This window comes from Scyliorhinus torazame, chromosome 31 (assembly GCF_047496885.1).
Source record: "Scyliorhinus torazame isolate Kashiwa2021f chromosome 31, sScyTor2.1, whole genome shotgun sequence".
NCBI classification, from domain to species: domain Eukaryota; kingdom Metazoa; phylum Chordata; class Chondrichthyes; order Carcharhiniformes; family Scyliorhinidae; genus Scyliorhinus; species Scyliorhinus torazame.
In genome coordinates, this window is record NC_092737.1 from 15,710,462 (window position 1) to 15,734,693 (window position 24,232).

General features: G+C 52.6%; 1 protein-coding gene across 2 annotated transcripts in view; it reads left to right on the forward strand.

The window, feature by feature from the left end:
• The first annotated feature begins 945 nt into the window (after positions 1-945).
• The window catches only part of LOC140404817 (trypsin-4-like), a 42,006-nt gene continuing 18,719 nt past the window's right edge, over positions 946-24,232 (forward strand). For both annotated transcript variants that reach the window (XM_072493555.1, XM_072493556.1), the window contains exons 1-3: positions 946-1,130; positions 17,575-17,761; positions 21,391-21,647. In XM_072493555.1, coding sequence (XP_072349656.1) covers positions 1,076-1,130; positions 17,575-17,761; positions 21,391-21,647 — 499 coding nt within the window. In that variant the 5' untranslated portion in view covers positions 946-1,075. The remainder of the gene's footprint in view (positions 1,131-17,574; positions 17,762-21,390; positions 21,648-24,232) is intronic.

The following is a 24,232-nucleotide window of genomic DNA, read 5'->3' on the forward strand; positions in this document are numbered from 1 at the left end:
CCCCCATTGAGAGACAGTGTACCCCAGTGAGAGACAGTGTACCCCAGTGAGAGGCAGTGTACCCCAGTGAGAGGCAGTGTACCCCAGTGAGAGACAGTGTACCCCAGTGAGAGACAGTGTACCCCAGTGAGAGTCTGTATACCCAGTGAGAGTCAGTGTACCCCAGTGAGAGTCAGTGTACCCCAGTGAGAGACAGTGTACCCCAGTGAGAGACAGTGTACCCCAGTGAGAGACAGTGTACCCCAGTGAGAGACAGTGTACCCCAGTGAGAGACAGTGTACCCCAGTGAGAGACTGTGTACCCCAGTGAGAGACAGTGTACCCCAGTGAGAGACAGTGTACCCCAGTGAGAGACAGTGTACCCCAGTGAGAGACAGTGTACCCCAGTGAGAGTCTGTATACCCAGTGAGAGTCAGTGTACCCCAGTGAGAGTCAGTGTACCCCAGTGAGAGACAGTGTACCCCAGTGAGAGACAGTGTACCCCAGTGAGAGACTGTGTACCCCAGTGAGAGACAGTGTACCCCAGTGAGAGACAGTGTACCCCAGTAACATCAGCAATTTCTGGAGCAGAGGCTTGGAAAAATGTTAAAACAAAAAACGAGATGTTCGCCTTCCAATCCTACGAGCTAGATCCTGTCCCATTGGTCGACTTTCTTTGTGTCATGACGTCACCTTCCCCCATTCCCCTTAGCCCACTGAAGGAACCAATGGGGTAGGAGGTCTAACATTCTAAACAGCCATTGGCTCTTCTGACGCAGTCTATTATGATGGACAAGGTTGTCGTTGACCTATCAGATGTGGTTATTCAGTGTTCTCTGCCCACTGGTTGGTGAGACAGCGATTGTGATGTGGGCAGAGTTCGGTGAGAGGGTGGCTGTGGACTGCGGTGTGGGAGGTGGTATCACAGTGACGGCCCCTCAGAGGGACAGGCTCCTCCAAATGCGATGTGCCCTCCCGGACATGGGCGGCCCTCTTCGCCTTGTGGTACCTTCCCCTGTTTTGTCCCGCAGGCGGCTGGTCCTCCCCCTGCGCAAAGTGACAATGCCGCTCCTCGTAGAACGTTAGTCTCCGGAGGGATGTTCCCGCTCTACCTCCTGTTAATACTACTCTGCATCGAGCTCTGCCCCGCAGGTGAGGGGTCCTGACTGAATGGGTATTATAGAAACAGGCATCGGCATGGGCAGCACAGTGGGTTGGCCCCGCTGCCTCACCGCTGCAGGGTCCCGGGTTCAAGTCCAGCCTCGGGTCACTGTCTGTGCGGAGTCTGCACGTCCTCCCCGTGTGTGTGTGGGTTTCCTCCGGGTGCTCCGGTTTCCTCCCACAGTCCAAAGACGTGCAGGTTAGGGTGGATTGGCCGTGATAAATTGCCCCTTAGTGACCAAAAAGGTTAGGCGGGGTTATTGGGTTACGGGGATAGGGTGGAAGTGAGGGCTTAAGTGGGTCGGTGCAGACTCGATGGGCCGAATGGCCTCCTTCTGCACTGTGTGTTCTATGTTCTCCATAACCCTTCAAACCCATTACTAATTAAAATGTACTCACTGTCGCAGCATGCAACGCACTCTGGGGTACTGAATTCCACAGATTCACCACCGTTTGCGAGAAGTAATTTCTCCTCGTCTCAGTTTTAAATCTGCCGACCCCCTTATCCTAAAACTGGGACCTTTCGCCCCCAGATTGCCCCACAAGAGGAAACATCCGCTCTGCGCCTACCTGGCCAATACCCTTTGTCACCTTGGCCGGGTTTCTCCGGACCTTGGGGGTTCCCTGTTCCCCGTCGGCAGCGCACACCCCGGCTCTGTGGGGCGGCTTCAGTGGGAAATCCCATTGACAAGCGGCGGGACTACGGAATCCCACCGCCACCAAATGGCGCGCAGTCGCGAAACACGCGGCTGGGGGCCCTGAGAATCTAGCCCCTTGTATATTGTATACCTCAATTAGATGTACACAGATCGGGATGAATGTAGGAATTCCAGGTATATTGGATTATTTGGTGCAGTAAGGATTAAAAGCCTGGGTTAGAGTGTGTTTGACTGCTGCAGTCACGTTGTTAAATTGATTTTGGATTGAAGGACAGCAAAGGCTTTAGGCCCTGAGGTCATTAACCACTTGGACTACTGCCATTTTGTTTGGATTAAGGGGATTCCCTGGGGAGTCTATTCGATTTCAGCTTGGTGAGATCAGGTCATTGGTGGGCGGAGCTAAGGCATCTGGCATTTTGAGGAAGCCTTTTCACTTTCAGTTCTGACCTGGCTGAAGGTCGCGCAGAGTGCAACAGTTCTGCTCTCACTTGTAAATTGGTTAAAAGAGATTAACGGTATTCAAAGCAGTGCAGACTTGTCTGAGGACAAAGGCAGAGCTGAAAGAAGCCAGTTGAAAACAGCTTTGGAAGACATCCAGCCAGAGTTTCTGCAGTGGTGCAGACAGGAGGCAGATCTGTTCTGTAAAGCAGTGTCACGAGATCCCTTTCCCAAAGAATACCTCTGGAAAGCAAGTACTCATCTTCGCCCTTGGTATTTAATGGGGATTGAGAGCTGAGATGGTCTATTTTCTTAAATTTGAGAATTCCAGAATATATCTTCAAAGCTGAAGAGATGAATTCCTCATAACAGTTTTAACAAAATTTTGTGACTAACACTGGTCACTGATGTCTGGGCAGGTTGCCGAGAAATCCGTGGGATCGCTCCTGGTCGCCTCTGTCATTTAATGCGCAGTGTGGTGTGTTCGACCACACTTTGCCTGCTAATTCGTATTTACCTCATATTAATTCTTAATATTAGATTATAAAATAGATTGTTTTAATTTTCTGTCTTTTGGTTGTATGGGATTTCAAACTTTGTCTGTTTTAAAGAAAGCGTCGCTGCTCCCGAACCAGATCATAGCTGTGAACACTTAGGCAAAGTGATGGGCCGAGCGGCCGCGCGGATACGACAGAGTCCCGCCGGCGCCGTTCACCGCTGGTCGCCGCTGGCGGGAACTCTGCGCGATGGGTCGGGGGGGGGGGGGGGGGCCCGTGGGGCGGGGAAAACGCTCCTTCGCCGGAGCCTCCGATGGGGTCTGGCCCGCGATCGGGGCCCACCGATCGGCGGGCCGGCCTCTCCCCCCCCGGGCCTACTTTCCCGCGCGGCCGGCCCCTGAACCCCCACGCCATATTGAGTCGGGGCCGGCCGCGCTGACGAAGTCCCCCGCGCGTGCGCGGGTTGGCGCGGCGCCCACTTGGCGCCGGGAAGGGAGGCTGGGGCGGCGTGACCCGCTCCAGCGCCGCGCTGGCCCCCCTGTGGGGGACAGAATCGGTCGTACCCAGGCCCGGTTCGCGCCGTCCTGAAACGCGACGGCGTTCACGATGGCGCAACCACTTGGGCTCCATTTGGGAGAATTGCCCCCTGTGTTTTGCATTCGAGTACAAGGAACAGGAACAGGCCCTTCAGCCCTCCAGGCCTGCGCCGACCATGCTGCCCGTCTAACTCTGTATCACACTATTCCCATCATATTCATGTATTCGTGAAGGTGGCTCTTAAACATCACTATCGTCCCTGCTTCCACCACCTCCCCCAGCGCTCACAACCCTCTGTGTAAAAAAAGCTTGCCTCGCGCATATCCTCCAAACTTCCACCCCCCCGCACCTTAAACCTAGGTCCCCTCGTAAATCCACCCTGGCAAAAAGTGTTGGACTATCCACTCTGTCCATGCCCCTCATAATTTTACAAACCTCCATCAGGTCGCCCCCTTCTGGTCTTATCCTTTTGTGGATGGGAGTGTCGGCGGCTGGGCCAACATTATGCCCTTGAGAACGTAGTGGGGTGCCTTGGAGTTCTACACCCACTGTGCTGCTCGGGAGGGAGTTCCAGGGTTTCGACCCAGCGACAGTGAAGGAACGGCCGCTATATTTCCCAGTCGGGGCGGGGAGTGACTCAGAGGGGAACCTCCAGGTGGTGGGGTTCCCAGGTATCTGCTGCCCTCGTCCTTCTAGATGGTAGAGGTGGTGGGTTCGGAAGGTGCTGCCTGAGGAGCCTTGGTCAGTTGCTGCAGTGCATCTTGTAGACGGTACACACGGCTGTCGCTGTGCGGCGGTGGGGGAGGGAGTGAATGTTTGTGGAAGGGGAGCAATCAAGCGGGGCTGCTTTGTCCTGGATGGTGTTGAGCTTCTTGAGTGTTGTTGGAGCTGCGCTCATCCAGGCAAGTGGAGAGTATTCCATCACACTCCTGACTTGTGCCGTGTAGATGGTGGACAGGCTTTGGGGGGTCAGGAGGTGAGTTACTCTCCGCAGGATTCCCAGCCTCTGACCTGCTCTGGTAGCCACAGTATTAATGTGGCTGGGTCCAGTTCAGGTTTTGGTCAGGTTTCTGATTTTAGATTTATGCTGTCCTCATACTTCAATCGTCCATGGCTATATTTTATTTACCTGTGGAGATCTCGCACCTTCCAAGTATGAACCGGAACTGTTTAATGCTAAATAGTTTCTTGAATGTCTCGGTACGCACAAACGCAGAAACACATCGGGGCTGGACTCTGTGTTGCCGCAGCTAAGTCCCACGGGTCCCTGGCCGCACACGCACGCGGCTGACGGCCAAGCGCGGACCCAGCCCACCCGCGACATCACAGCCCACCCCCTGGCCACTACCCACCAGTCCCCCATCCCCCCCCAGCCCTCGCGGAATTCCCCCCCTCCCCGGCCAGTGGCACAGTCCGCTGCCACCATGCCGGGTTTCCCTCATGGCTGAGACCACACACCGCCCGCGTTGTCGGGAACCCGGCCCAGCGGGGGCGGAGCATCGCGGGGGAGGGCCGGCCGATGACGGGCCGATGCCGCTGCAACGGCGCGCAACGCGGCGATGCCATTACGGAGGGGGGCGGAGCAGGGCTGCCCCGATTTGAGCACCGGAGTCGATTCTCCGCCCGATCAGCGATAATGACATCGACGGCAGGCAACGGGGAACAGTGCCAACTTTTGGAAGGGGGCTGGTTTGGGAACCGCTCGGATGGTGTACTACCCACCCCCCTCCTCTTTCTTTCCATCCCTTCCTCATCTCGGCCTTTGTCAGTGGCCTGCCCACTCTCGCCCCAGCAGACCACGCCGCCCGCATTTTGGCCTGGGCAGCTTATTATTCAGCTCGGCAATCCTGCCCACGAGACGTAAATGACCCTATTAATTACTTATTTACATGCGGTAGTTGTGTTGTCGATTTCAGCGCCCAACCAACCCAGAGGATTGAGGGGGTCAGCTCGGGGGGTGTGGGGGGGGGGGGGGGTTGGGTCGCGCCTGGCAGGGGAACACATCAAATCCAACCCCCAGACCTTGCCTGCTCTCCGCCTTGTGGCAAACCACCTCTTTTGTTCTTCCTCCAGTCCGCGAATTAATTCAAAAGAAAGTGGACGAGGGTTGGGGGACGCATTCCCGGCCAACATTCCTCCCTCGAGCAGTAGATTAATCTAAAACCTAATTATACAGCAATGGACTGACGGTAGGCATGTTGGGATGTTTACCCATGGATATGCACACAGATGTTTGACGGTAACACACACGTGGATATAGGAATAGAGGGAGGCCATTCAGCCCCTCGAGCCTGGTCCACCATTCAATATAGCTGATCTGTGACCTAGCCCCCACATAAGAACTAGGAGCAGGAGTCTGGCCCCTCGAGCCTGCTCCGCCATTCAATGAGATCATGGCTGATCTTTTGTGGGCTCAGCTCCACTTTCCCGCCCGAACACCAGAACCATTAATCCCATAGCCACCTTTGTCCCACATCTTACATTGAGAAATGAATAATTAACTCGGCGCCAATTGCCATTGGCGGAAGAGAGTTCCAAACTTCTTTCATGCGTCGGAGTTTCATTTTTCTTTTTTTTGGGGGGGGGGGTGGGCATCGCCGGGCGGGGCCCAGCATTTCTTGTCCATCACTAATTGCCCTAGAACCGAGTGGGCTTGCTCGTCCATTTCAGGGGAGCAGTTAAGAGTCAACCCACATTCGCTGTGGGGGGAGGGTGGGGGGGTCTGGAGTCACATGCAAGCCAAACCCAGAGCAAGGACGGCAGATTTCCACAATCCATGGTAGCTGTCATGGTCGCCGTTACCGACTTTTCCATTCCCTTGAAGGGATTTTCCGGCCATTCCCGCCATGGCATCTTCCGGACCTGCCGATGGCAGAGGGTGCGAACAACGGGATACCCCCCCCCCCCCCCCCACCACCCCCCATTGACGGCGGCGGCACAGGAAGATCCCGATGTACATTGATTTGAACCCGGCGTCCCCCTTCCCCAACCCAGAGCATTCGCCTGGGGGCCTCTGCCTTACTAATCCAGCGACATAACCCACAATGCCACTGACTCCCCCCCCCCCCCCCCCCAGCCTGCCCCCCCCCCTAACCCTCCACCCCCACTCCGCAGCGGCAACGGGTCCGGGTCACGTGAAACCCTGTAGTGGTCGACAAGACTGGATGATCGCACGGCCGGCCAAAGGAAAACAAGTCATGGTGGGGAGGGGGTTGGGAAGCGGGGGTTGGGCGGGGGGGCCGTAAATCCCGTCCCAGGTTTCACTCCTGAAAGGTCTGGCTTTAACTTGTGCCCCCCCCAGTCCCATACCCCTCAGTGGTAAGAATTTCTCTCGAGCAATGCCGTGGGCTCCCCTTGGAAGGACCCATCGCCAATGACGTGCAAAATTTTTAATTGCAGCAGTCCTCTCCAGGATTGTCCGTGGCTTGGTTTGTCCATGCGAGCTTGAAGGAAGAGATAAGCCCAGGTTCCAAAGCTGAGGGCTGGCAGCCGTCATCAATTATTGAGGCTTCACCTGTGGGAACGTTGAAAGGAAGTGGCAAGCTGCTCCTCAATTATTCATGACTCCACCCGCCCTTCACTCGGCTCCTTAGAAGGGGCTCCGCAGCGACCGAGGAGGGGGGGGGGGGGGGGGGGGGGGGGGGGTAGGGCATCTGGCAGGGGAGACATCAAACCGAGGCCCGCACATTGGGGCATCCGGGCATAAGGACAGACCCCGTCATTCCACCCAGACAAACTGTTTCCTCTCCGCAGCCCTCTGGCTTAAAGAGTGGTGAAAGTGGACAAGCGGAAAGTTTTTCTTTTACCGTGTGTGAGCACATTCGCCTGTGCATGTGTGCGTTTCTGTATGTGTGTGCTGTGTGTGAATGCCTGTGTGCATGTATGTGTCTGCTTGTATGTGTGCTTGTCTGTGCGTGTGTGAATGTTTGCGCTTGTATGCCTGTGAGCGCTTGTGTGTGCATGTGGGTGTGTAGATGTGTGTGATTGTGCATGTGTGTGTATGCATGTGCGTGCACGTGTGCGTGTGCATGTACACGCGCGAGTGTGCATGTGCGTTTATGTATGTGTGCTTGTGTTCATGTGTGTGCATGAACATGTGTTAGCATGCATGTGTGTGCATGTGTGTTTATGCATGTGATAAGACCACAAGACACAGGAGCAGAATTAGGCCACTCGGCCCATCGAGTCTGCTCCGCCATTCAATCATGGCGGATATTTTTCTCATCCCCATTCTCCTGCCTTCTCCCCATAACCCCTGATCCCCTTATTAATCAAGAACCTATCTATCTCTGTCTTAAAGACACTCAGTGATTTGGCCTCCACAGCCTTCTGCGGCAAAGAGTTCCACAGATTCCCCACCCTCTGGCTGGAGAAATTCCTCCTCATCTCTGTTTTAAAGGATCGTCCCTTCAGCCTGAGATTGTGTCCTCTGGTTCTAGTTTTTCCTACAAGTGGAAACATCCTCTCCACGTCCACTCTCTCCAGGCCTCGCAGTATCCTGTAAGTTTCAATAAGATCCCCCCCCTCATCCTTCTAAACTCCACCGAGTACAGACCCAGAGTCCTCAACCGCTCCTCATACGACAAGCTCTTCATTCCAGGGATCATTCTTGTGAACCTCCTCTGGACCCTTTCCAAGGCCGGCACATCCTTCCTTAGATACGGGGCCCAAAGCTGATGCGTGCATGCATGTGTCTGTGTGTTGTAAGGACCCTTCGAACGAAGGTTCGGCACAACATCGTGGGCCGAAGGGCCTGTTCTGTGCTGTATTTTCTATGTTCTATGCTCTATTCCCTTATTTCTATTTGTTTTACTTTGTGGTCATTGTTATTGTTATGGATGTTTATTGGGCATGTACCTTTAAGTCAAGCAGATGAAGTGAAGAACACAACCATTGCAAAATAGTGCACTGTGCTCTTGGATAGTTAGCTTTTTCAACAGCAGAACTCAGACTTTCTGGCACCCAAGAGATTGGAGTGATTCAGTACGATTGGTTGGTTAGTGGTCGATGGATTGGCCAGGGACCGTATTCTGCCCAGCGACACACGGGTCCTGCCCGGTGGGGTTTTTCAGCGGACTCGGGAAGGGAAAGGCCCTGGACGCTGAGAGAAGAAGCTGTGAGTTGGTTTGTCTCTCTCGCTCTCTCTCTCACTCTCTACCCCCTTTCTCTCTCTTGCCCCTCTCTCGCTCTTCCCCCTCTCTCGCTCTTCCCCTTCTCTCTCTCTTCCCCCTCTCTCTCTGCCCCCTCTCTCTCTCTTGCCCCTCTCTCGCTCTTCCCCCTCTCTCGCTCTTCCCCTTCTCTCTCTCTTCCCCCTCTCTCTTCCCTCTCTCTCTGCCCCCTCTCTCGCTCTTCCCCCTCTCACTCTCTTCCCCCCTCTCGCTCTTCCCCTTCTCTCTCTCTTCCCCCTCTCTCTTCCCTCTCTCTCTGCCCCCTCTCTCTCTCCCCCCTCTCTCTCTTCCCCCTCTCTCTCCCTTCCCCCTCTCTCTCTCTTACCCCTCTCTCTCTCTTCCCCCTCTCTCTCTCTTCCCCCTCTCTCTATCACTTCCCCCCCCTCTCTCTCTTCCCCCTCTCGCTCCCTTCCCCCTCTCTCTCTCTTCCCCCTCTCTCTCCCTTCCCCCTCTCTCTCCCTTCCCCCTCTCTCTCCCTTCCCCCCTCTGTCTCTTCCCCCTCTCTCTCTCTTCCCCCTCTCTTTCCCTCTTCCCCCTCTCTCTCTCTTCTCCCTCTCTCTCCCTTCCCCCTCTCTCTCTTCTCCCTCTCTCTCTCTTCCCCCTCTCCCTACCTTCCCCCTCTCCATCACTTCCCCCTCTCTCTCTCTTCCCCCTTTCTCTCTCTTCCCCCTTTATCACTCTGCCCCCTCTCTCTCTCTTCCCCCCTCTCTCCCTTCCCCCTCTCTCCCTCCCCCCTCTCTCTCTTCCCCCTCTCTTTCCCGTCACCCTCTCTCTCCCCTCCCCCTCTCTCTCTCTTCCGCCTCTCTCTTCCTTCCCCCTCTCTGTCTCTTCCCCCTCTCTCTCTTCCCCCTCTCTCTCCCTTCCCCCTCTCTGTCTCTTCCCCCTCTCTCTTCCCCCTCTCTCTCCCTTCCCCCTCTCTCTCTCTTCCCCCTCTCTCTCTCTTCCCCCTCTCTCTTCCCCCTCTCTCTCTTCCCCCTCTCTCTCCCTTCCCCCTCTCTGTCTCTTCCCCCCCTCTCTCTCTTCCTCCCCTCTCTCTCTTCTCCCTCTCTTTCCCTTCCCCCTCTCTGTCTCTTCTCCTCTCTCTCTCTCTTCCCCCTCTCTCTCTCTGCCCCCTCTCTCTCTCTGCCCCCTCTCTCTCTCTTCCCCCTCTCTCGCTCTTCCCCCTCTCTCTCCCTTTCCCCTCTCTGTCTCTTCCCCCTCTCTCTCTTCCCCCCCTCTCTCTCTGTCTCTCTCCAGCGAAAACCATAACAGACTGAAAACACAAACCTCCAACTGACAGCTCAGACTTAAGGCTCGAACTGGAAAAAGTTAATCTGAAACAGCAACTTTTATTCATTTATTTTGTGTATTATTCTTATTTCCACCCCTCTCTCCCCTCTGTGTTTGTCTGCCTTGTGTGTGCATAGTGGCAGAGAGAGTTAAAGTGTGGGCGTAGGAATTCAATAATCGTTTACCAGTTGTATTTGCTGCCTAATTAATTATAGCTATTCTTATTTTTTTTTTAAATTTAAAGTACTCAATTAATATTTTCCCAATTAAGGGGCAATTTAGCGTGGCCAATCCACCTACCCTGCACATTTCTTGGGTTGTGGGAGCGAAACCCACGCAGACACGGGGAGAATGTGCAAACTCCACACGGACAGTGACCCGGGGCTGGGATTGAACCTGGGTTCTCGGCGCCGTGAGGCAGCAGTGCTAACCATTGCGCCACTGTGTCGTTCCCTAGCTATTGTTACTGATAAAAATTAATTGCGTTGAAATTTACAAACCAGGTAACTGTAGTTATTGGCCTGCCAAAGACCAAAGACCTTGTGTCTTTTTAGGAATTAATAGTTAATTTCACTTATTTTGCAACTCCAGGTCAAATGGGACTGGAACTGGGAGTGAGAATTTGTGCATGTGTGTTCGTATGCATTTGTGTGTGTGCGCCTGCATGTATGTGCATGTATGCATGTGTGTGCATGTGTGCACGTGCTTGTGTTTGCACATGTGTGCATGTGGGTGTGCATTCATGTGCATCTGCATGTGTGTGCGCATGCATGCATGTGTGTATATATGTGTGTGTATATATGTTTGTGTGTGCTTGTGCACCTGTGTGCAGGTGTGTGCTGACACATGTGTGCATCTGTATGCATGTGTGTGTGAATGTGGTATGTGTACGTGCATGTGGGTGTGCATTCATGTCCCTGTGCATGTGTGTGCATGTATATGTGTGCATGTATGTGTGTGTATGCATGTGTGTGCGTATGTGTGTGTGCGTGCTGATGTCTGTGCATGTGCGTGCATTTGTACGCACGTGTGTGTGTGTGCATGTGGTACACATGTGCATGCGTACATGTTTATATGTATGCATATGTGTGTGCGTGCATGCATGTGTCTGCATGTATGCATGTGTATGTACATATGCGTGCACTTGTGTGTGTGCATGCATGTGTGTGCGTATGCATGCATGTGTGTGTGTGCAAGTGTGTGTTTGTGTGTGTGTGTTAAATGCCACCTTGTTCCTCTGCCTTAATGGGAAGCAGACTTAACAGTAATTTTCAAACGGTACATGGATAAATGATTGAATGGACTAACTTTACAGGCCTATGGGGAAAGAACATTGAGTGAGGTTTTTTTTTATTCGGCAGCTTTACCAAGGAGGCGGCACAGTTATGACACTCTTTGCCGTGTGAGACTGGGAAAGCCTGCCGAGAGACCCAGTGGCAACTCTCCATTTGTCCAGCAGAGGGAACCAGACCCCCGTCTGACTGAGCAGCCTGTGTTCGACCTGGAGCTGGGAGACACCCCCACATTGTCCAAGCTCACCCCTTCGGAAAGCAACAGGGGCACGTCCAGCAGCCAACCCAGAGCCGCCAAGCAGCGGTCCAGCGGCAGAGGAAGCCGGGACAGGCTGCCTCGGCTACGCGGAAGAGGCCCCTCGCTCCAATGACCACGCTCGGCCACCAAGCTAAGAAAACCGCTTGGCAGACCCGGGACCTCCTGCAGCCAGTGAGGGGGCCTGGTCAGGCGCGGCGGTTGTCGCGATCTCAAAACCGCGGTGCCTAATCTGCGCACAGCAAGATCCCACAAACAGCAATGCGACGATTGCCCCGGAAGGGTACTTTTGTAAGGGCCACGAAGAATCCAGCACGAGTTTTAAGGACACAAAGTAACAACATTTATTTACAATAACATATATATATAACAGCAGCAGCAACTTCCCTTGCTGCACACTCCTTCCTGCTGGTTCCAAACTGGCCAGCTTTATTTATACTTGGAGTTTACTAATGGTTTCTCCGCCCCCCTCATTGGGGAAGCTCATACTCCCACAGGATTGTGGGATTGTCATTAGCCCCCAGCCAATGGTAAGCAGGCAGGTTATAACATCCCTCCCCCCCAAACTCCAAGGAATTCACCGAAGACCCTGGCGAAGGAGGGCGTCGGACTCGTTTTGCCGCAGGCCGGACACCATTTGCACGCGGCGCTGGATCAGGCGGCGTGTAACGAGACGGAGATCGGCGCTTCCGTGATGAACGGCGTAACGGTTGTACATCCACGGCCCGTGGACCCGAGGATTCCCCCTCTGATGCGTCCTGTGTCTCCATCTCGGAGTCAGAGTCTGCTGCCTCCGTCATGTCAGCGTCTCTATCTCCATTCGGTTCTGTAACGACCTGCGCAGGCTTCGAGTGAGGCACCAGAGGAAGATTGTGAGGACTACCTTCCCTTGTCTCTGGTCTCTGCGGCTGCAGAAATGAGCTCCGGGGGCGGGGAATCTTTTGAGGGGATAGTCCTCTGGACAATTTTCCGCGCTGGAGACGACAGCACCTCGGGGAGGCCATGCGTACTAAAAGACAAACGGATCTTTTCAATTGTTGCACAGGACGTTGTCCCCTGCATCTTATGCTCCTCTAGCCATTTAGACTGGGCGTTGATTAATAGAAGGAACATGGATCCTTGAAAAGGGCCTGCGAAATCTGCATGCAAGCGTGCCCAAGGCCGCCCTGGCCATTCCCAGTGATGTAGGGGCGCGGCCGGCGGAAGCTTCTGATGCTCCTGGCAAATGGAGCAGTTTTGGGCCACCTTCTCAATGTCGGTGTCGAGGCCTGGCCACCAGACATAACTCCGGGCCAACATTTTCATTTTGCTCACACCTGGATGCCCATTGTGCAAGTCTGTTAGTATCAGCTCCTGGCCTTTTTCCGGGACAATCACGCGCGTCCCCCACAAGAGGATGCCGTCTTCAACGCTGAATTCTGACAGCTTGGAGGAAAATGCCCGCAACTCGCCTGGGAGTTGTCTATGCTGCCCACCATACAGGACTATGTGCCGAACCTTTGACAGGACTGGCTCCGTCTGGGTCCACTCACGGATCTGTGATGCCGTGACAGGCAAGGTGTCCATAAAATTCAGGGTTGCAACCACCTCACCGGTCGTGGGGGTCGACATGCGGCCGGTCGATAAAGGCAATCGGCTCAGTGCGTCGGCATTTGCTATCTGCGTACCTGGTTTGTGTTCCAGAGAATACTCGTATGCAGCGAGCAACAAAGCCCAGCGCTGGTCCGTGCGGAAGCAATGGGCGGTATTGGCTTATCCTCTCTGAAAAGTCCCAGCAGAGGCTTATGATCAGTCACGATAGTGAAATGGCGGCCATACACGTACTGGTGGAAGTGTTTCACCGCAAAGACCACTGCCAGGCCCTCCTTCTCGATCTGCGCGTACATTTTTTCCGCTGCAGTTAATGTGCGGGAGGCAAAAGCTATCGGTCGCTCGGCCCCGTTCTCCATCTTGTGGGACAGGACGGCCCCAATACCATACGGGGATGCATCACATGTGACGAGCAAAGGCTTTCCAGGATCATAGTGGGTTAGTAACCCAGACGACGACAATTGTTGCTTTACCCGCCGGAAAGCGGTTTCTTGCGGCTGACCCCAAACCCAGGTGTGATTTTTCTTTAGCAGCAGGTGCAAGGGGGCCAGCGTAGTTGCCAGATTGGGGGGGAACTTCCCGTAATAGTTTACGAGACCGAGAAAAGAACGAAGATGCGAAGTGTCAGTCGGGGCGGGGGCCTGTTGAATCGCATGCGCCTTCTCTGCGACGGGGTGCAAACCTTTGCGGTCCACCCGATAACCTAGGTAGACTACTTCCTTTGCCTGAAATACGCACTTTGTGCGACGTAAACAGACTCCAGCCTCCGAAAGGCGTCTAAGGACAGCCTCCAGATTTTCCAAATGTTCCTGCTCCGACGTCCCTGTAATCAAAACGTCATCTAAGTAGACAGCAACACGTGGTAAACCTCTCAAAATGCCCTCCATAACACGTTGAAAAATAGTACAGGCAGAGGATACTCCAAAGGGCAACCGTGTATATTCATACAGGCCCCGGTGTGTATTAATCGTTACATATGGTCGGGAGGCAGGGTCCAGCTCCAACTGTAGGTAGGCGTGACTCATATCTAATTTTGTGAACGAGAGTCCACCTGCAAGCTTCGCGTAGAGATCTTCTATGCGAGGCATTGGATATCGGTCGAGTCGGGAAGCCGTATTCACTGTAAGTTTATAGTCGCCACACAAGCGAACTGTGGCATCTGGCTTCATTACAGGTACAATTGGTGCTGCCCAGTCAGCAAAACGGACGGGCCTGATAATACCCAAACTCTCCAAGCGAGTGAGCTCCCCTTCTACCTTCTCGAGCAAGGCGTAAGGCACCGGGTGTGCCCGGAAATAGCGCGGCGTGGCTCCTGGTTCGACCTGGATACGGGCTACGGCCCCTTTTATTTTCCCCAAACCAAGCTGGAATATATCTGGGTATCGTCCTAGCACCTCAGTCAACCCTCCAGAAACTGTTTGGAGGATGTGCTGCCATTGCAACCGCAAATGGCGCAACCAATCCCGACCCAACAGGCTGGGCCCCTGGCCGTGCACCACGATAAGTGGGAAACGCCCCTCCTGGCGTCCATAATCAACAGGGGTCATTGTAGTTCCTGCAATGTCCAGTGGTTCCCCCATGTAGGTGGCCAACCTGGCCTGTGAGTCGGTTAATGTAAGGGTCTGTATACCCTGCTTGATGCGGTCGAATGTCCTCTGGGCGATCACGGAGACCGCTGCGCCAGCGTCCAACTCCATCTCAAGCGGGTGACCATTGACCCGTACTGTCACCTTAACATAGAACATAGAACATAGAAAAATACAGCACAGAACAGGCCCTTCGGCCCACGATGTTGTGCCGAACATTTGTCTTAGATTAATCATAGATTATCATTGAATTTACAGTGCAGAAGGCCATTCGGCCCATTGAGTCTGCACCTTAATGGGGGCCACACGGGGAGCTGCCACACAATGCAGCTGAAGGCAGTCGTCCTCCGTCTCCACGTCCTCAGGAGTAGTTGCCGTAGGTTCATCCACATGGAAGGTACGGCTCCTGGGCTGGTCCCAGTTTCGGTCGGAACGATGGCGCCTCTGGCGCCCCCAGGACCGGCGTCCGCGACGGGGTCGGCGCCTACAAGTGTGACACGGACATGGCTCCTCATCCATTGGTTCTGGAGAAGGCTCCCTTCGGGGAGGAATGTCCGACGGCCACTGGCGTCGGTCCGGACATCACCTCACCCAAGGTACCGCAGGAGTGTGGGGGAACGTTTTCGGACGGAAGGGGTTGCGCCCCAAGGCATGCACTTCCATTCCCTGTAGCTCCTGCACTCCTCGTTCTGCGCTCTCTCGGGACAATACTATTTGAATGTTGAAAAGTCAATGTTGGCTCAGCGAACAACTTTCTCTGGGTGGCCGCATTGTTAATACCGCAAACCAAACGGTCGCGTAACATTTCTGACAAGGTCTCACCATAGTCACAGTACTCCGCAATCCTGCGTAGCCTGGATAGAAAATCGGCAAGGGATTCTCCTGGGGTCCTCTCAGCGGTATTAAACCGGTAATGCTGGACTATCGTGGACGGGGTTGGGTTAAAATGTTGCCCCACTATATTCACAAGTTCATCAAACGTTTTGGTGTCCGGCGCAGCTGGGTACGTACGGCTCCGAATCACCCCAAACGTATGCGGGCCGCAGGCGGTGAGCAATATGACCACCTGGCGCTCGTTTTCGGTGATATTGTTTGCCCGGAAATAGTAACGCATCCGTTGTGTGAACTGGTTCCAGCTTTCCAGCCCAGCATCAAAAACATCCAAACGTCCGTACAGAGGCATGGTATAATAGAAAACAACTTCCAACCTGTATCCAACAAAAATCCAGGGAGGTGGCTTCAGCAGTGTAGACAGCTATTCACTTTAACCCTCGTCGCCAGTTTTGTAAGGGCCACGAGGAATCCAGCACGAGTTTTAAGGATACAAAGTAATAACATTTATTTACAATAACATATATATATATAACAGCAGCAGCAACTTCCCTTGCTGCACACTCCTTCCTGCTGGTTCCAAACTGGCCAGCATTATTTATACTTGGAGTTTACTCATGGTTTCTCCGCCCCCCCTCATTGGGGAAGCTCATACTCCCACAGGATTGTGGGATTGTCATTAGTCCCCAGCCAATGGTAAGCAGGCAGGTTGTAACAGGTACACAATAGAGCGATGGCTCAGTGCCAGAAGAGCTAAGTGGGTGGGTATGGTAATACCAGGTGTTGCGGTACCTGAGAGGTGGATGATCATTGGTTAGACCCAGGAGTCTACCATTGGCTGATGTACATAGCTCCGCCCTGAGAGGTGGAGTATAAGAACCGATGCCATCCCAGCAGCCTTCACTTTCTGTATCGAAGCTGCTGGGGAAAAGTTCTCGCAGATTAAACCCTATTAGTTAATTAGTTAATTAGCCTCACCTTGTCTTGAGAGTAATTGATTGCGCATCGGTGGGGATGAAGGATTGGGTGGGCAGGGGGTGGAGGAGGAGGGGGGGGGGGCGGGTTGCTGTCTTCCGCTCTTCTGAGAAATGGTGCGAGTTGAGGGGAAGGAACGTTTACTCCATCCCGAGGCAGCAGGTGGGGCCTCCGCTCGGTGTCTCCCCCGTCAGGGGGAGTCAGGTGTCTCACTCTGACAGTGCCGCACTCCCTTCGTCCTCTTTTTAGGCTGTCCCTCGGGCCTGAGGGAGGCCCTCTTCCACTCCGGCATTCACGGAGAGTGAGGTGCCTGTGAAGCCCGAATGCTGGAACCTCACCCCCCCCGCCCCACTTCCCACGTGGGGCAGGTAGCGCACGGCAGTGCGATCGGATTTCAGGTCTGCTCCTTCCGCTGTTGCCGTTTGGCCCTCCGCCGTTTGGCCCTCCGCCTGGGCCTGTCAGGGGCGGGTTCAAATCCCACCACAGCAGCGGGTGGAATTAAAATTCGATTCATCAAATCTGGAATGTGAGATGGCCGCTGTGGCGGCGACCATGACGGCTACCATGGATCATCGTTTTAAAAAAAACACATCTGGTTCACTAATGTCCCCTTTAGGGAAGGAAATCTGCCGGCGTTACCCCGCTCTGGCCTACACGTGACTCCTGGCCCCCACAGGCTCACAGCAGTGAGGTTGTGACTCCTGGCTGCCCCGCTGAAATGGCCAAATGAGCCCATTCCGTTCAAGGGCCAAGTAGGAATGGGAAATTCATTCTGGTCTTCCCCAGCGATGCCCGCATTTCCTGAGCAGCTGCAGGGCACTGAGGCCAACGCCAGGGAGCCCCCTTTCCCTTATCCTGCACTGAGTGGACTGAGGGTGGTGGTGGGTCCTTTGGAAGGGGCAGACAGGAAATAGGAGCTCCTTCAGTTGCCTGAACGAAGGCCGCCCTGACAGTCAACATCACAACCAGCACCGGATCTACCCCAGCCAGAGCAGGGGTGAACTCTCAGAACAGAGAATGCAACGCTATTCAATTTATCTGGCTGGGTCCCGCTGCTCTCTTCAGATGCTTAATACAATAAAGCTCTCTAATTCCCTCCCTAAACCCTCTCCGGCACTCTCCCTCGTTTCGCTCCTCCAGTAGACCCCCTTTAAATCCGACCCCCTCTCGACGGGCCTCAGGGTCAGCTGACCCGGAGATCACCTGACGCGGCCCGGGGTCTAAACGCCGCCCGGTTTTCTCCCCTTGGGGTGTTTCGTTCCATTCGGGGGCGGGGGGGGGAGGGTGTTGTTCTCGTTTTTTTTTTGCCGGATTGAACGAACCTTGTGCGGTTCCAGGTGACCGAGGTCGAATCGAGTATCGACAGAAACGCCGGGGGTCGCAGATCATTGGAGGGAGAGAAACCAAGCCAGGTGATTGGCCCTGGCAGGTGAGTCTTCATAAGGGTGGCCGCCATTTCTGCGGAGGATCCATCCTCAGCCAATGGTGGGTGTTAACAGCGGCCCACTGCATCCGGAGATTCAGGTAAGAGCCAGGCAGGGTGAGAACCTCACATTTTAAAATAACCTCCCAATGGGATATTCACAGACCGATAAGTCCCCCCTCTCTCTGTCAGTCTGTACACTGACAGTTGTCTCTCAGTCCCCTCTCTCTCTCAGGGAGATATCTGTACACTGTTTTTCGAGGAGGTCACTAAGATGATTGATGCAGGTAGGGCAGTAGATGTTGTCTATATGGACTTCAGTAAGGCCTTTGACAAGGTCCCTCATGGTAGACTAGTACAAAAGATGAAGTCACACGGGATCAGGGGTGAACAGGCAAGGTGGATACAGAACTGGCTAGGCCATAGAAGGCAGAGGGTAGCAATGGAGAGATGCTTTTCTAATTGGAGGGCTGTGACCAGTGGTGTTCCACAGGGATCAGTGCTGGGACCTTTGCTCTTTGTAGTATATATAAATGATTTGGAGGAAAATGTAACTGGTCTGATTAGTAAGTTTGCAGATGACACAAAGGTTGGTGGAATTGCGGATAGCGATGAGGACTGTCTGACGATACAGCAGGATTTAGATTGTCTGGAGACTTGGGCGGAGAGATGGCAGATGGAGTTTAATCCGGACAAATGTGAGGTAATGCATTTTGGAAGGGCTAATGCAGGTAGGGAATATACAGTGAATGGTAGAACCCTCAAGAGTATTGAAAGTCAAAGAGATCTAGGAGTACAGGTCCACAGGTCAGTGAAAGGGGCAATACAGGTGGAGAATGTAGTCAAGAAGGCATACGGCATGCTTGCCTTCATTGGCCGGGGCATTGAGTATAAGAATTGGCAAGTCATGTTGCAGCTGTATAGAACCTTAGTTAGGCCACACTTGGAGTATAGTGTTCAATTCTGGTCGCCACACTACCAGAAGGATGTGGAGGCTTTAGAGAGGGTGCAGAAGAGATTTACCAGAATGTTGCCTGGTCTGGAGGGCATAAGCTATGAGGAGCGATTGAATAAACTCGGTTTGTTCTCACTGGAACGAAGGAGGTTGAGGGGCGACCTGATAGAGGTATACAAAATTATGAGGGGCATAGACAGAGTGGATAGTCAGAGGCTTTTCCCCAGGGTAGAGGGGTCAATTACTAGGGGGCATAGGTTTAAGGTGAGAGGGGCAAGGTTTAGAGTAGATGTACGAGGCAAGATTTTTACGCAGAGGGTAGTGGGTGCCTGGAACTCACTACCGGAGGAGGTAGTGGAAGCAGGGACGATAGGGACATTTAAGGGGCATCTTGACAAATATATGAATAGGATGGGAATAGAAGGATACGGACCCAGGAAGTGTAGAAGATTGTAGTTTAGTCGGGCAGCATGGTCGGCACGGGCTTGGAGGGCCGAAGGGCCTGTTCCTGTGCTGTACATTTCTTTGTTCTTTGTTTGTTTGTTTGACAGTTGTCTCTCAGTCCCCTCTCTCTCAGGGAGATATCTGCACACTGACTGGTGTTTCTCAGTCCCCCCTCTCTCTCAGGGAGATATCTGTCCACTGACTGGTGTCTCTCAGTCCCCTCTCTCTCTCAGGGAGATATCTGTCCACTGACTGGTGTCTCTCAGTCCCCTCTCTCAGGCCGATATCTGTACACTGACTGGTGTCTCTCAGTCCCCTCTCTCTCTCAGGGGGATATCTGTACACTGACTGGTGTTTCTCAGTCCGCTCTCTCTCAGGGATATATCTACACACTAACTGGTGTCTCCCTGTCCCCTCTCTCTCTCAGGGAGATATCTGTACACTGCCTGGTGTCTCTCAGTCCCCTCTCTCTCAGGGAGATATCTGTACACTGACTGGTGTCTCTCAGTCCCCTCTCTCTCAGGGAGATATCTGTACACTGACTGGTGTCTCTCAGTCCCCTCTCTCTGTCAGGGAGATATCTGTACACTGACTGGTGTCTCTCAGTCCCCTCTCTCTCAGGGAGATATCTGTACACCTACTGGTGTCTCTCAGTCCCCTCCCTCTCAGGGAGATATCTGTACACTGACTGGTGTCTCTCAGTCCCCTCTCGCTCTCAGGGAGATATCTGTGCACTGACTGGTGTCTCTCAGTCCCCTCTCTCTCAGGGAGATATCTGTACACTGACTGGTGTCTCTCAGTCCCCTCTCTCTCAGGGAGATATCTGCACACTGACTGGTGTTTCTCAGTCCCCCCTCTCTCTCAGGGAGATATCTGTACACTGACTGGTGTCTCTCAATCCCCTCTCTCTCAGGGAGATATCTGTACACTGACTGGTGTCTCTCGGTCCCCTCTCTCTCAGGGAGATATCTGTACACTGACTGGTGTCTCTCAGTCCCTCTCTCTCTCAGGGAGATATCTGTACACTGGCTGGTGTCTCTCAGTCCCCTCTCTCTCAGGGAGATATCTGTACACTGACTGGTGTCTCTCAGTCCCCTGTCTCTCAGGGAGATATCTGTACACTGACTGGTGTCTCTCAGTCCCCTCTCTCTCGGGGAGATATCTGTACACTGACTGGTGTCTCTCAGTCCTCTCTCTCTCAGGGAGATATCTGTACACTGACTGGTGTCTCTCAGTCCCCTCTCTCTCTCAGGGGGATATCTGTACACTGACTGGTGTCTCTCAGTCCCTCTCTCTCAGGGAGATATCTGTACACTGACTGGTGTCTCTCAGTCCCCTCTCTCTCTCAGGGAGATATCTGTACACTGACTGGTGTCTCTCAGTCCCCTCTCTCTCTCAGGGAGATATCTGTACACTGACTGGTGTCTCTCAGTCCCCTCTCTCTCTCAGGGAGATATCTGTACACTGACTGGTGTCTCTCAGTCCCCTCTCTCTCAGGGGGATATCTGTACACTGACTGGTGTCTCTCAGTCCCCTCTCTCTCAGGGAGATATCTGTACACTGACTGGTGTCTCTCAGTCCCCTCTCTCTCAGGGAGATATCTGTACACTGACTGGTGTCTCTCGGTCCCCTCTCTCTCAGGGAGATATCTGTACACTGACTGGTGTCTCTCAGGCCCCTCTCCCTCAAAGGCTACACACAGTGGGCGTCATTCGCCGCCGGCGGGAGTCTCCGTTTTGCCGGCGCCGGGGGGTTTCCCCGACGGTGTGGGGCTGCCCCACAATGGGAAACCCCATTGACCGGACGGTGTTACGGAGACTCCCGCCGGCCGGCCGGGGCAGAAATGTGGCGGGGCGGGGAGGAGAATTTCGCCCAGTATCTTTCAAGTTCCCAAATTCTAAACTCATTTATTTCCCTAACGTCAGAGTGAATCGTCTCCCAGACAACATCCTCTACTGTGGGCAGAATCTAGTACTAGTTACCACACCCGGCACATATACCTCTCGGGATTGCTTCTGACATACGACAGAATAATTGGCTGTTCAAATAAGCTGTTCTGCGGTCAGAATGTTGAGAGTTTAAAATTTATTTCCTCCCCTGGCCTGAGGTCTTAAAGCAGCACATTTGCAGAGGGTGAAATTGCTCCTGAGGTACCATGTTCCCTTCTGACGGTCCCTTATCTGAACGAACCTCCTCAAAAATCGCTCTCAATTAATTTCATTTTGCCAGCCCACCTTTCCAAATGTAATTGAGAATTTCACAGCTCACCTCCTCCATTCAGCGGGGTGGGGGCGGGGAGCGATGGGAAATAATGGACTCATTCCCTTGTAGAGCTGAACAAATCTCAGTGGAGACGGGAACAATAGAACTGGGACATGCCAAGGCACAGAGATTTGCGGTGGCTTCCATCAGCAACCACGAGCAGTACAATCATTCGACATTCGATAACGACATCAGCATGCTCCAGGTGAAGACTCCCATCATATTCAGCGGTGACCAGATGCCCGTTCTTCTGCCGCTCAGCGATAGTTTTCACATCAAGGCCTGGGCACCCTGCTTCGTCATTGGCTGGGGCACTACGCAACATGGTGAGTTACAGACTGGAATCTAATCGAGGGGTTGGGGTGGTTTATATATAGAATAACAGATACCCGGGAGTGAGATACAGACTGGAATGTAATCGAGGGGTTCGGGGTGGTTTATATATAGAATAACAGATACCCGGGAGTGAGTTACAGACTGGAATCTAATCGAGGGGTTCGAGGTGGTTTATATATAGAATAACAGATACCCGGGAGTGAGTTACAGACTGGAATCTAATCGAGGGGTTCAGGGAGGTTTATATATAGAATAACAGATACCCGGGAGTGAGTTACAGACTGGAATCTAATCGAGGGGTTCGGGGTGGTTTATATATAGAATAACAGATACCCGGGAGTGAGTTACAGACTGGAATCTAATCGAGGGGTTCAGGGTGGTTTATATATAGAATAACAGATACCCGGGAGTGAGTTACAGACTGGAATCTAATTGAGGGGTTCGGGGTGGTTTATATATAGAATAACAGATACCCGGGAGTGAGTTACAGACTGGAATCTAATCGAGGGGTTCAGGGAGGTTTATATATAGAATAACAGATACCCGGGAGTGAGTTACAGACTGGAATCTAATCGAGGGGTTCAGGGAGGTTTATATATAGAATAACAGATACCCGGGAGTGAGTTACAGACTGGAATCTAATCGAGGGGTTCGGGGTGGTTTATATATAGAATAACAGATACCCGAGAGTGAGTTACAGACTGGAATCTAATTGAGGGGTTCGGGGTGGTTTATATATAGAATAACAGATACCCGGGAGTGAGTTACAGACTGGAATCTAATCGAGGGGTTCAGGGAGGTTTATATATAGAATAACAGATACCCGGGAGTGAGTTACAGACTGGAATCTAATCGAGCAGTTCTGTGGTTTATATATAGAATAACAGATACCCGGGAGTGAGTTACAGACTGGAATCTAATCGAGGGTTCGGGGTGATTTATATGTAGAATAACAGATACCCGGGAGTGAGCTACAGACTGGAATCTAATCGAGGGGTTCGGGTGGGTTTATATATAGAATAACAGATATCCGGGAGTGAGTTACAGACTGGAATCTAATCGAGGGGTTCGGGGTGGTTTATATACAGAATAACAGATACCCGAGAGTGATTTACAGACTGGAACCTAATCGAGGGGTTCAGGGTGGTTTATATATAGAATAACAGACACCCGGGAGTGAGTTACAGACTGGAATCTAATCGAGGGGTTCAGGGTGGTTTATATATAGAATAACAGATACCCGGGAGTGAGTTACAGACTGGAATCTAATCGAGGGATTCAGGGTGATTTATATATAGAATAACAGATACCCGGGAGTGAGTTACAGACTGGAATCTAATCGAGGGGTTCGGGAAGGTTTGTATATAGAATAACAGATACCCGGGAGTGAGTTACAGACTGTAATCTAATCGAGGGGTTCAGGGTGATTTATGTATAGAATAACAGATATCCAGGAGTGAGTTACAGACTGGAATCTAATCGAGGGGTTCAGGGTGGTTTATATATAGAATAACAGATACCCGGGAGTGCGTCACAGACTGGAAGAAATCAAGGGATTCGCGGTGGTTTAGATATAGAATAACAGGTACCCGGGAGTGAGTTACAGACTGGAATCTAATCGAGGGGTTCGGGGTGGTTTATATATAGAATAACAGACACCCGGAGTGAGTGACAGACTGGAATCTAATCGAGGGGTTCGGGGTGGTTTATATATAGAATAACAGACACCCGGAGTGAGTGACAGACTGGAATCTAATCGAGGGGTTCGGGGTGGTTTATATATAGAATAACAGATACCCGGGAGTGAGTTACAGACTGGAATCTAATCGAGGGGTTCGGGGTGGTTTATATAGAGAATAACAGATACCCAGGAGTGAGTTAGAGACTGGAATCTAATCGAGGGGATCAGGGTGGTTTATATATAGAATAACAGATCCACGGGAGTGAGTTACAGACTGGAATTTAATCGAGGGATTCAGGGTGATTTATATATAGAATAACAGATCCACGGGAGTGAGTTACAGACTGGAATCTAATCGAGGGGTTCACGGTGGTTTGTATCTAGAATAACAGATACCCGGGAGTGAGTTACAGGCTGGAAGCTAATCGAGGGGTTTGGGGTGGTTTATATAGAATAACAGATACCCGGGAGTGAGTTACAGACTGGAATCTAATCGAGGGGTTCGGGGTGGTTTATATATAGAATAACAGATACCTGGGAGTGAGTTACAGACTAAAATCTGATCGAGGGGTTCAGGGTAGTTTATATATAGAATAACAGATACCCGGGAGTGAGTTACAGACTAGAATCTAATCGAGGGGTTCGGGATGGTTTATATATAGAATAACAGATACCCGGGAGTGAGTTACAGACTAGAATCTAATCGAGGGGTTTGGGGTGGTTTATACAAAGAATAACAGATACCCGGGAGTGAGTTACAGACTGGAATCTAATCGAGGGGTTTGGGGTGGTTTACATATAGAATAACAGATACCCAGGAGTGAGTTACAGACTGGAATCTAATCGAGGGGTTTGGGGTGGTTTATACAAAGAATGACAGATACCCGGGAGTGA